The 13,627-nt window shown below is 43.0% G+C and overlaps 1 protein-coding gene across 1 annotated transcript in view; it reads right to left on the minus strand.

Moving 5' to 3' along the window:
• Positions 1 to 13,627, minus strand: part of LOC115472878 (cadherin-12-like) — a 491,174-nt gene that overhangs the window by 65,744 nt on the left and 411,803 nt on the right. The window contains 1 exon segment of the mRNA XM_030207367.1: positions 6,337 to 6,454. Within this exon segment, the coding sequence (XP_030063227.1) occupies positions 6,337 to 6,454 (118 nt within the window).

Consider the following 13,627-nt stretch of genomic DNA (forward strand, 5'->3'; position numbering starts at 1 on the left):
CAGTATATAGAATACGCTTAGTTGATATATCAGTACCTCAAACTAGGCATATCCATTTACACCAACAAAAACATGGCATAAATCCCAGCACATAGATTTAGGCACAGAGGACCCTATTCTATAACTATGTGCGCAAAGAATGCACATGAAACACCCATAACCACACCCCTTTTTCTCTGCGCACGTTAGAATTTAAGCGCAGTGTGTTACAGAATATGCTTAGCGAGTTGTGCACATAAATTTTAATTTTTTTCCCAATTAGTGCTCATTATTGCTTTGTAAGTGCTGTTAGCAAACACTAATTAACTTGTTAAGCCAATTAAGTTACACGCATTGTTATAGAATCCACCTGGATTTTGGCGCAAATCTCTGAGCGAGCTATATAGAATCCGGGGGTAAACGATGAGACACCCATAGAAATATAATGCATGTTTCAAATGTTTAGCGCCAGCTGATTTTTAGTATGAGCTAAAAACGCTAGCACACCTTAGTAAAAGAGCCACTAAGAGTTTAAGAATCCCTTCTATAAGTCCAGATATTTCCTCTGTGAGTGTGCCAATGCCAGATACGATAGGTCTGACAGGGTTTTCAGATTTATGAATCTTAGGTAGCATTTGCCCACAGAAGGGTGATATGTCATTTTCAAAGCACTTAGCCTCCCAAAGTTCCATAGAAACCTATGGAACTTAGCCTCCCAAAGTGCTTTGAAAATATGCCTCTTAGTTTCTTTATCTGTGGTTGTACTTGCTTTGGAAGTGCTTTGATAACATTTTTCAACTGTTTTGTATAATCATACGTGGGTTCCTCAGTCAGTTTCCCATAGTATGTATTGACCAAGAGCTGTCTGTGTCCCTCTTGTATGCATTTTTTTGTATGTCCATAATCAATACAGAGCCTCCTTTGTCTGCAAGTTTGATGACAATATTTTGATTATTTTGTAGGCTTTTTACGGCAGCTCGTTCTAGAGAAGAAGAAGGGTTATCTTTGAAAGCTAATCAAAAAATGTATTGTTAGCCCAATAAGAAAGGTTATCATCCTACTTCCTTTTCTTTGTTTTGTTTTATTTCTATTACCTTAACAAGTGGACTAACATGGCTACCCTACCATTTTACCCATGATAGAAGATACAGCATAGAGCAGTATGATGAAGCAAATGAGCAAACTTACAGAAAAAGAAACAAAACTGAACATCCACTTTTACTTTCTATCTGCAAAAAGGAAAACGTCATTCCCTAAGAACTCAAATTCAAAAATCCTGACTATGCCGAAAAACTCTGCAAATGCACTAGTCAGAAACTGAGCAATGAACTTGTATATCAACTCTACAAAAAGAAGAAATGGTAAAAACCCAGAGAGAAGAAATCATGAAGACCATGCAGGAACTAAATCCCTACATTATAGGCCAATTGGACAGGAACTGCAAGAAATCCAAGCAAAAAATAAAATTATACACTGCTATTAAAAGGAAACAAAAAATTGGCTTCTCTCCTATAGAATCCCAAAAAGAACAGCATGTCATCTCACCTGCAACACCTGATGGAGCAGACCTAAACAACTTGGATACATTTTACAATCCATCTGAGACATATGAAAATCAGAATCCAAACAAACCAGGAGATCATGAAAGTGAACAGATCCCCTGCAGGCAAATTCCAACTGAGGACACTGATGGAACTGCAAATCAAGTGGGGATAATGAACCTCTCTAAGTACCAATTATTTCTGTACTTTCTAAAGGACTGTCATTTTGTCCTTCCAACAAACTCAATTAAATTCAATTATACTCAGATCTAGAAGAATTTTTTTGGAAACTTCAATTTGAAAGTACATTTCCACAACCGACTCCCAACAGACTGGAATACAATTTTAAACAAAATACATATATTTAACACCACATGATGAACAAAAGAATAAACTGGACAACTACATAGGAGGTTTCAGATATAGGGTGAAAGCACAATACTCCAGTGAACAAAAAAAATTTTTGTACAATCTCTCTCTACAATGAGTTCCCTGGAAAACCTACAACATAACCAAAATATTGTCATCAAACCTGCAGACGAAGGAGGTTCTTTAGTAATTAAGGACACACAAAAATACATACAGCTCTCAGTGAGTACATACTACCCTTTTTACATAAGAATATAAGAGTATTCATACTGGGTCAGACCAATGGTCCATCTAGCCCAGTATCCTGTTTTCCAAACAGTGGCCAAGCCAGGTCACAAGAACCTGGCAGAAACCCAAATCGTGGCAACACTCCATATTACAAATCCCAGGGCAAGCAGTTGCTTCCCATGTCTGCCTCAATAGCAGACCATAGACTTTTCCTCTAGGAATTTGTCCAAACTTTTTTTTAAACCCTAATATGCTAACCAATGTTAACACAACCTCCGGCTAAGAGTTCGATGAGTGAAAAAATATTTCCTCCTATTTGTTTTAAAAGTATTTCCATGTAATTTCCTCGAGTGTCCCCTAGTCTTTGTACTTTTGGAACGAGTAAAAAATCAATTTACTTCTACTCGTTCTACACCACTTGGGATTTTGTAGACCTCAATCATATCTCCCCTCATCCGTCTCTTTTCCAAGCTGAAGAGCCCTAACCTCCTTAGCCTTTCCTCATATGAGAGGAGTTCCATCCCCTTTATCATTTTGGTCGCTCTTCTTTGAACCTTTTCTAATTTGGCTATATATTTTTTGAGATACGGCAACCAGAACTGAACGCAATACTCAAGGTGCGGACACACCATGGAGTGATACAAAGGCATTATAGTGCTTTCGGTCTTATTGACCATCCCTTTCCTATTAATTCCTATCATCCTGTTTGCATCACCTTGCATTTGTCCACATTAAATTTCATCTGCCATTTGGATGCCCAGTCTTCCAATTTCATAAGGTCTTCCTGCAATATTTCGTAGTCCACACATGTTTTAACAACCTTGAATAGTTTTGTATCATCTGTAAATATGATCACCTCACTCGTCATTCCAATTTCCATATAATTTATAAATATGTTAAATAGTACCGGTCCCAGTACAGATCCCTGTGGCACTCCACTGTTCACCCTCCTGCACTGAGAGAAATGACCATTTAACCCTACCCTCTGTTTTCTGTCCAATAACCAATTCCTAATCCACACCAGAATGTTGCTTCCTATCCCAGGACTCTTTAATTTTCTCAGGAGTCTCTCATGAGGAACTTGATCAAAAGCTTACTGAAAATCTAGATACACGACATCAACCGGCTCACCTTTATCCACGTTTATTCACATCTTCAAAAAAAAAAAATGAAGGAAATTGGTGAGGCAAGACTTCCCTTGGCTGAACCCATGCTGTCTCTGTCCCATTAAACCATGTTTGTGTACATGTTCTGTATTTTTAATCTTTAAAATAGTTTCCACTATTTTGCCTGGCACCGATGTCAGGCTTACCGGTCTATAATTTCCTGGATCACCCCTAGAACCCCTAGCATCAAGGGTGGGACCCACTGAAGCTGAGCATAAGTACAAGGCTGTGAAAGATCCTGTACTGCCTTTTATTTTCACTTCTGCAGTGGCAGTGGCTGGAAGTGAAAAAAACGGGAAGTAAATGAAGGGACAATGATAAATGGGTAGAGTGAGAGAAGTGAGGAAGAGATACTAGATAGATAGGAGAGGGAATGATGGACAAGAGAGAAGGGGAAAGGCAGAGGGATTGTGAATGTTAAGTGGAAAAGACATGGGGTGGCTGGACATAAAAGGAGAGAAGAGGAGAGGACAGGAGGAGAGAGGGAAAATGCTGGACATTAATGGAGGGGGAGGGAAAGAAGGGAAGAGAGGGGCAATGTTGCACATGAATGGAAGGGAGGTGGTGTGGAAGAGAAGAGATGGAGCAACTAGATAGACTTGAGAAAGAGGCAGAAAAATAGAAGAAACCTGAATGTGAAACATCAGTGACAAAGATGGATGAAAATGAAGACGACAGATGGAGAAAAAAATAAATGACAAATTGACAGGAGGCCCTGGAAACAGAGTTAAAGGTCAGACAGAGGAAAGCAGAACCAGAGACTGGGACTAACAGAAGCAGAAAAATAAAATCACCAGACAAAAAAAGTAGAACAAATTATTTTATTTTCTATTTTGTGAATGGAATATGCTCTTGAACCTGGTTAATTTCCTTGCCAAAGTTGCAGGTTTAAACACATCTCCCTGGTAATTAGTCTTTTTTTGGAGTGGCAGCATTACTTATGTCCCCTTTGCTCCTTCACTGATTCTTTCCCCTTGTCCATCCCCCACCAGGTCCCCCAGATCTCACCCTCTTACTGGAGCACTGGACCAGTGGCTGCTAGACATCCAAAGAGGGGCTAAAGTCAATCTGGCATGGCCAGTCACTACTGCCAGGCTCCGCATGCTGATTGCAGTCCCAAGAATTTCCACAAAAGTGCCAATTGCATTCCCCTGAGCCTCCGTATCCTCCAGGCTCTGAGAGCCGATTGCCCTGTCAGGAGCATCTGCTAGGGCTCCAAGTGCTGATTGCACTCCCAGGAACCGTTTTGCCAGTGGGCCTTGTGCACCACCTGTGCCCTCAATGGCCTTTTCCCTGTGCCCCAAAGTAGAGAATGACATGGGGATAAAATTTGTTCCCATCCCCATAGGGTCTGTCTCCGTCCTCATCCCGTCCCTGCAGGTTCTGTCCCCTATCCCCGCCCTGTGGACTCTGTTTTCATCTGCAGAAGCCTCAAATACTTATGATTTTATATTTAAATCTTTTTATTACAGTATAAAAAGGAACAATATACTGTGCAACTTTTGTGTATAAATTACAAATAGAAAACAATAATAACAATGAGCAGCTATAATAAACCCTCCCACCACCACCCCACTCTACTCTTCCAATACCAACAATAGCTGACCCCAAGGAATCCTAATCCACCCTGTTAAAATGTCGAGGGATACAAAATACAACCTGTTCTGTATGCCCTAGAGGGGAGAAATAACCCCTGTGAAGCACTGTTATGATTTTTTAATCTGTGGATGAATAAGAAGTCATCAACAATCTCAGGATTCAGTCTAGCTCTCCTGTCATCCACAGTCCTTCGTGCAATAGAAGATGTCTTCTTAGTGCTGGTAGCAGGATATACAGGATCCCTCATGCAAATTTTGCTAGCTATGGCCAGCATGTTTGCTTGTTTTTCCAAAAAATAAAAATATTATCTGAATCAATCAAACATAAATAACAGTCCAGTTCATTAACAGGCTTCAAAATAGAAAGTGACATGGGGACAAAGTTTGTCCCTGTCCTCACGGGCTCTGTCCCCATGGGATCTGTCCCCGTCCCCATCCCTGCGTCATCCTCTACCCCAAAGGCCTTCTGCCTCACCCTGAGTGTGCTCCCAAGGGCCTCCCTGCCCTAAACCTGCTCTATTTTTGTTTTTTTTTTGGGAGAAGCCTCCAGGGTCTGTTCCCAGCCAGATTCACAGCTCAGCTTAGTTCTTTTGTGAGTCTAGCTCTCTCTGATTCCAGCTCATTAGAGCCTGTGACCTGCAGTTGCAGGTTTTCCCTAACAGAGGGGAATCTCCCCTCTTAGCAAAGAGACCAGAATTCCTGTATCACTGAGTGAATAATGGCTCTGAAACCCTGGGAGATTATGGCTAGATTACTCCAATTATATTCTGGTGAGGAGTTTCCCCTGATGCCATAACCAGCTTCAGTTACCTTTACTTAATGTGTGTGCATCATTAACCCCAACTTTATTTATCAACTTAAATGGATAATCTACCCCAAACTGTGTAAATGTTGATTGTCTGCCTTTTCTCCCAGTGAGCAATTTACATATCCAACCCACCTTGCTCTTCACCACCTCCTTTAGGTCAGTGATGTGTTACAATTTTCAAATGGTTACATTTCACTCACAGGCTACTGTCAAACAAAATATATAACATTACTGCAACAATTTTTGCTGAGTATATCCAGCATTAGTAACACAGTATACAGCTCTATTCTATGCTCTGCTTTGGTAACAGGGGGTGTGGTTATTATAAGGGTGTAGCTACAATGGGGGTAGAGCCTTGGATAGTTGCTCCCTAAGGTCAGCTCTGTATGAGTACCAACACCTTCTTTCCTAGAATAAAAACACTGCCTATATGTATTATAGGAGGAAGCTCTCTTTTGTATGATGCAAATACTGTGGTGAGCATTAGCAGTAAATTTGAGAGACTGAGATCATACTCAACACACCCTGGGCTTAAGAGTAAGGATTTTTTTTTTTTTTGGTGCTACTGTTATAATATACCCACAGCTAACCCATTTGGATACATTGATTCCCTCCCCCAAGAAAATATATCAGCAATAAGGTCTTACTTCGAAAGTCCTGGATTGTAAAATTTGGGTTTATGGAAGTGTCCAATGCCATTCTAAAGGAGAAATTCTGGCCAGCAGGTGACAAGTCTTTATCCACAGCACTGAAGACCTGTATTATCTGAAAGCAGAAATAAATAGTGTTTAAGCTCTGTTCAGTTTTCGTAAAATATTGTAATTATCTTGAGAAAGCTGGGCTTAAACATTTTTTCTAATCAAATGAAGACAAACAAGGTTTTATTGGGATGTGTGAAAATGATACAAAAAGTACTGATACATAATTCAACAAGTTTAAGAAGCTTTATTGCTAATGTACTTTAATGTTAACACAAGTGTTAATGTGCATTAGGTATGTGTTGATATGCATTATTAACATAGTAACATATAGTAACATAGTAGATAACGGCAGAAAAAGACCCGCACGGTCCATCCAGTCTGCCCAACAAGATAAACTCATATGTGCTACTTTTTGTGTATACCTCACCTTGATTTGTATCTGTCATTTTCAGGGCACAGACCGTAGAAGTCTGCCGAGCACTAGCCCCGCCTCCCAAGCACCAGCCCCGCCTCCCACCACCGGTTCTGCCGGTGAATTAGTACACATTATTGTGCAATAATGTGTACTAATTCACTTTAACAAATTAGTCCATGTTAATGTGTATTAATAGGCAATCAATCATGTTTACAAGTTGTTTTGTGGGATGCACAAAGCAGCTCATTAATATTAAAATAGGTTAGTGTACATTGCATAAAGTAATGAAATTTGTATTATCTCACTGGCTAATACTAAAACAAACTGCAGTTTAGGATGAACATGCTTGCTAAGATGTCTACTACCCTCTTCCCCAGATGTACACCTATAACTATCCAAACCTGATCTCCCCCTCCCCATCTCCCAAGTGAAAAAGAAGAACCATCCATGGCCTTCTACTCCCCCCAAATCCAAACGAAGATCAAGGCTCCTTCAATTAATGCTCCCAACCTAAGTCAAAATAAGGGCTTCTGCTGAGTCAGTGGTACTCTCCAACTCGATACTAATATTATTTGGGAGTGTTGATCTCTAACATTACTTGGACAACTGTGGATGGAAGGCTTAGGATTGCCACATTTACAATTATTTGTCAGGTGGTCTGAGATGGCTCCATCTCTTGCTTCAGTAATGAACAGTATGGAATTAATTTTCTTAATAGAAACATAGAGAATGATGTCAGTCTGCCCATCCATAAGAACATTTAGAGTAGCCATACTGGGTCAGACCAATGGTCCATCTAGCCCAGTATCCTGTTTTCCAAACAGTGGATAAGCCAGGTCACAAGTACCTGGTAGAAACCCAAATTGTGGCAACACTCCATACTACAAATCCCAGGGCAAGCAGTTGCTTCCCATGTCTGTCTCAATAGCAGAGTATGGACTTTTCCTCCAGGAATTTGTCCAAACCTTTTTTAAACCCAGATATACTAACCGCTGTTACCACATCCTCTGGCAAAAAGTTCCAGAGCTTAGTTATTCATTGAGTGAAAAAATAGTTCCACCTATTTGTTTTAAAAGTATTTCCATGTAACTTCCTTGAGTGTCCCCTAGTCTTTGTACTTTTGGAACGAGTAAAAAATTGATTTACTTGTACTCATTTTACACCACTCGGGATTTTGTAAACCTCAACCATATCTCCCCTCATCCGTCTCTTTTCCAACCTAAAGAGCCCTAACCTCTTTAGCCTTTCCTCATACGAGAGGAGCTCCATTCCCTTTATTATTTTGGTTGCTCTTCTTTGAACCTTTTCTAATTCCGCTACATCTTTTTTGAGATACAGCAACCAGAACTGAACATAATACTCAAGGTGCGGACACACCATGGAGCGATATAAAGGCATTATAGCATTTTCAGTCTTATTCATCATCCCTTTCCTAATAGTTCCAAGCATCCTGTTTGCTTTTTTGGCCACTGCCTCACACTGAGCAGAAGATTTCAGCATATTATCTATGACGACACCCAGATCTTTTTCTTGAGTGCTGACCCCCAAGGTGGAGTCCAAGCATCAGGTAACTATGATTTGGATTATTCTTTCCAATGTGCATCACCTTGCATTTGTCCACATTAAATTTCATCTGCCATTTGGATGCCCAGTCTTCCAATTTCCTAAGGTCTTCCTGCAATATTTCACAGTCCGCACGTGTTTCAACAACCTTGAATAGTTTTGTATCATCTGCAAATTTAATAACCTCATTTTTTCTGATTTCCATATCATTTATAAATATGTTAAATAGTACCGGTCCCGGTAGAGATCCCTGTGGCACTCCACTGTTCACCCTCCACCATTGAGAGAAATGACCATTTAACGCTACCCTCTGTTTTCTGTCCAATAACCAATTCCTAACCCACACCAGAACCTTGCCTCCTATCTCATGACTCTTTAGTTTTCTCAGGAGTCTCCCATGAGGAACTTTATCAAAAGCTTTCTACATATATAGTAACATAGTAGATGACGGCAGAAAAAGACCTGCACGGTCCATCCAGTCTGCCCAAGAAGATAAATTCATATGTGCTACTTTTTTATTTGTACTGTCCTCTTCAGTGCACAGACCGTATAAGTCTGGCCAGCCCTACCCCCGCCTCCCAACCACCAACCCCGGCTCCCAACCACCAGCTCTGGCACAGACCGTATAAGTCTGCCCAACACTATCCCTGCCTCCCACCACCGGCTCTGGCACAGACCGTATAAGTCTGCCCAGCACTATCCCCGCCGCCCAACCACCAGCCTCGGCACAGACCGTATAAGTCTGCCCAGCACTAGCCCCGCCTCCCAACCACCAGCTCTGCCACCCATTCTAGGCTAAGCTCCTGAGGATCCCTTCCTTCTGCACAGGATTCCTTTATGTTTATCCCATGCATGTTTGAATTCCGTTACCGTTTTCATCTCCACCACCTCCCGCGGGAGGGCATTCCAAGCATCCACCACCCTCTCCGTGAAAAAATACTTCCTGACATTCTTCTTGAGTCTGCCCCCCTTCAATCTCATTTCATGCCCTCTCGTTCTACCGCTTTCCCATCTCCGGAAAAGGTTTGTTTGTGGATTAATACCTTTCAAATATTTGAACATCTGTATCATATCACCCCTGTTCCTCTTTTCCTCCAGGGTATACATGTTCAGGTCCGCAAGTCTCTCCTCATATGTCTTGTAACGCAAATCCCATACCATCCTCGTAGCTTTTCTTTGCACCGCTTCAATTCTTTTTACATCCTTAGCAAGATACGGCCTCCAAAACTGAACACAATACTCCAGGTGGGGCCTCACCAACGACTTGTACAGGGGCATCAACACCTCTTTTCTTCTGCTGGTCACACCTCTCTCTATACAGCCTAGTAACCTTCTAGCTACGGCCACCGCCTTGTCACACAGTTTCATCGCCTTCAGATCCTCAGATACTATCACCCCAAGATCCCTCTCCCCATCCGTACCTAGCAGACTCTCACTGCCTAACACATATGCCTCTCTTGGATTTCTACTCCCTAAGTGCATCACTTTGCATTTCTTCACATTGAATTTTAATTGTCAAACCTTAGACCATTCTTCTAGCTTTTTCAGATCCTTTTTCATGTTTTCCACTCCCTCCGGGGTGTCCACTGTGTTACAAATCTTAGTATCATCCGTAAATAGGCAAACTTTACCTTCTAACCCTTCGGCAATGTCACTCACAAATATATTAAACAGAATCGGCACCAGCACCAATCCCTGAGGCACTCCACTACTCACCTTTCCCTCCTCCGAGCGAACTCCATTCACCACCACCCTCTGGCGCCTGTCCGTCAACCAGTTCCTAATCCAGTTCACCACTTTGGGTCCTATCTTCAGCCCATCCAGTTTATTTAAGAGCCTCCTGTGGGGAACCGTTTCAAAAGCCTTGCTGAAATCTAAGTAGATTACGTCTATAGCACGTCCACGGTTCAATTCTCCGGTTACCCAATCAAAGAATTCAATGAGATTCGTTTGGCACGATTTCCCTTTGGTAAAACCATGTTGTCTCGGATCTTGCAACTCATTTTCTTCCAGGAAATTCACTATCCTTTCCTTCAGCTTCGCTTCCATTACTTTTCCAAAAATCGAAGTGAGGCTTACCGGCCTGTAGTTTCCAGCTTCTTCCCTATCACCACTTTTGTGAAGAGGGACCACCTCCGCCGTTCTCCAATCCCTGAAAATCTACATACACTACATCAACCGGCTCACCCATATCAACATGTTTATTCATGCCTTCAAAGAAATGAAGCAAATTGGTGAAGCAAGACTGAACCCATGCTGACTCTTTCCCATTAAACCATGTTTGTCTACATCTTCTGTAATTTCATTCTTTATAATAGTTTCCAGTATGTCCTCCTCCCCTAATAGATCCCACGACTTCTTGAATTCAGATACAGTCCTCATCTTCACCACCTCCACTGGGAGGTCGTTCCACGCATCCACCGCCCTTTCCATAAAGAAGTATTTCCTTGGATTACTTTTGAGTGTATTTCCCTTCAACTTATGCCCTCTCATTCCAATGCTTCCTTTCAGTTGAAAGAGACCTGCCTCCTGTGCATTTATACCACAAAGATATTTGAATGTCTCAATCATAGCTCCTCTCTCTCGTCTTTCAAAGTGTACATATTGCTTTATGATGAAGACCACTAACCATTTTAGTAGCTACCTTCTGGACTGACTCCTATTCTGGTTATCATCTTTTTGAAGGCGCGGCCTCCAGAAATGAACACAGTACTCTAAATGGGGCTTTACTAGAGACTTATATAGAGGCACTATCACTTCCATTTTCCTGCAGGCTATTCCTCTTCCTATGCACTCAAGCATCTTCTGTGTAATTTTTGGTAAGCTGGACCAACTATTGTCAGAAACAGGTTATTGGGGTCAATGTAATATTAGTCTGACCTAACATGGCATGCCTTTTATTCTTGTTCTTATGGAAAAAAGGGAGGCACTGGGGGATTTGGGGGGGGGGGAGAGAGTGATTGTAAAAATGTTTAACATGCTTACACCTAAGTGGTTTGCAGCTAAAACACACATATTTTAAAATACACATCTCTGTGTGTGTGTACAGGGGGAGGGGGGGTACACTGGCGTAGCTCTGCCCAGCTTCACATCCCTTGGTCAGGGCCAGCTTAACCATTAGGCAGACTAGGCAGTCACCTAGGGTAGCAACATCTGAGGGGCAGCAAGGCAAACTAATAGGTTCTTATAGCTAAATAAATTCAAAGAACCATCAACATATATGTAAGTGGTGTAGTGAAAGGTGTCCCCAAGATCACTCCCTTACTGGTGGTGCAGTTAATCCTCCTTATAGCAGGTGGCACTAAATGGCCATCTCAGAGGCTGAGTCAGGGGGCACGGCTCAGGCTGGGATGGAGTTAAATGCCCTGAGTTGGTGAAGAGTGAGAGGGGCCTCAAGGACAGAGATCTCCTGCAGAGGTCCTGAGGGAAGGATTCCTCACAAAGTGATCTGGCTTAGGCTGTAGTACCTGGTAGAGTTCCAGGGAAGAAAGGCGGCCCTAACTCAGGCCTTGTATACTGAGAAGTCTGAAGCTTATGCTTGAAGTAATTCCGGGGTTGAGTGTTCATGTGAGAGAAGACTGCCAATGTAGGTTCAGAATCCCTTGGTTGATAAATTATGGTTGTGAATAATGAAGACATTATATGTGGAAAAAAGCAGCCGTGCTTGAAAGACTTCCATGAGGAGTATTGAAACTGTGAGAAAACAGGCTTGTTTATTTCCCTTGTACATAGTAATAAAGTCTTCCTTTTAGACCTTACACTGCCCACTGATAAGTTTTGGGAGGGTTCCATGCCTCCTTCCCAAGTCACACTATCACAGGGGCAGCGGAGCGGAGGGAGCAGGCTGAGCTCCGATCCCGCATCTGCCTCCCTCTCTCTCACGGCAGCGCTTCCCAAATGCTGCCCACCACTGCCACGATCGCAGGATTTACCTCCCTCCATCTCAGCACTCAGCAGCAGCGGTAGCGAATCATACACGCTGCCTCCTTCTAACCCGGAAGCGGCAGAGGAGACGCTTCCAGGTTAGAAGGAGGCAGCGTGTATGATTCGCTACCGCTGCTGCTGAGACGGAGGGAGGTAGATCCTGCAATCGTAGCGGCGGTGGGCAGCGTTTGGGAAGTGCTGCCGTGAGAGTGAGGGAGGCAGATGCGGGAACGCAGCTCAGCCTGCACTGTAAATATTTTTGGGGGGGAGAAGAGGGCTCCGGGCGGGCAGGTGGAATCGCAGGACATGGATGGGAGCGGGAGGGGCGAGAGGAGAATCGCTGATGGCTGGAGGGAGGGGACAGGGGAGAAAAGAGAATTGCTGGGTATGGTATAGATGGCTAGAGGGGGGCAGGGGCAAGAACGGGTATGGCAGGATAGGGGCAGGGCAGAGAGGAGAATTGCTGGGTATGGAGGGGACAAGGGGAGAGAGAAGAGAATTGCTGGGTATGGATGGATAGAGTGGGGCAGGGGACAGAAAAGAATTGCTAGGTATGGATGGCTGGAGGGGAGAGGAGAGTTGCTGGACATGCGTGGATGAAGGGGAGGAAAGAGGAGATAGGAAGGTTGCTGGACATGGGTGTATGAAGGGGAGGGCAGGGGAGAGGAGGGTTGCTGGACATGGATGGAAGAGAGGGAAGGGAGAGAGAAGAAGTGCTGGACATGGATGGAGGGGATGGAAGAGTGAGGAAGGAGATGAGATGAGGGAAAAGGAAGAGAGGAGAAAAACTGCACATGGATGAAGAAAATAGGCAGAAGCTGGATCCACTGGACAGTCAAGTCTGCGGAGGACCCAGCTTTTACTTATGGATATAGAGCAAGAAATGAAGAAGAAAGGAGGAAAGTAAAGAAATAAATGGAAAGGAAGCCCTGGAAACGGAGTTAAGAGGACAGATAGCAGCAGAATCGGATACTGGGCCAGCATGATCAGAAAAACAGTCACCAGACAACAAAGGTAGAAAAAAATAATTTTATTTTCATTATAGTGTTTGGAATATGTCCACTTTGAGAATCAGGTGCTCAACATTAAAAGTTTATATTTATTTACTTATTTATGGCATTTTATCCCACATTAAACATGAAGTAAATTGGAACCTGGGATCATTTAATTTTTTTTTTCCTGGAGCAAGTAATGCATTGCCCCCCCCCCCCCCAGGCTCCCTCCCCGGTTATAGCCAGCTCTGCAATTTTGAGGGGAGGTGGACGGGGGGGGGGGGGGGGGGGGGTGCAGAGGTGGACCGGGGAGAGAGCCTGTTGTTAAACATTTACCAGCACA

This window comes from Microcaecilia unicolor, chromosome 1, assembly GCF_901765095.1.
Source record: "Microcaecilia unicolor chromosome 1, aMicUni1.1, whole genome shotgun sequence".
Classification (NCBI taxonomy): domain Eukaryota; kingdom Metazoa; phylum Chordata; class Amphibia; order Gymnophiona; family Siphonopidae; genus Microcaecilia; species Microcaecilia unicolor.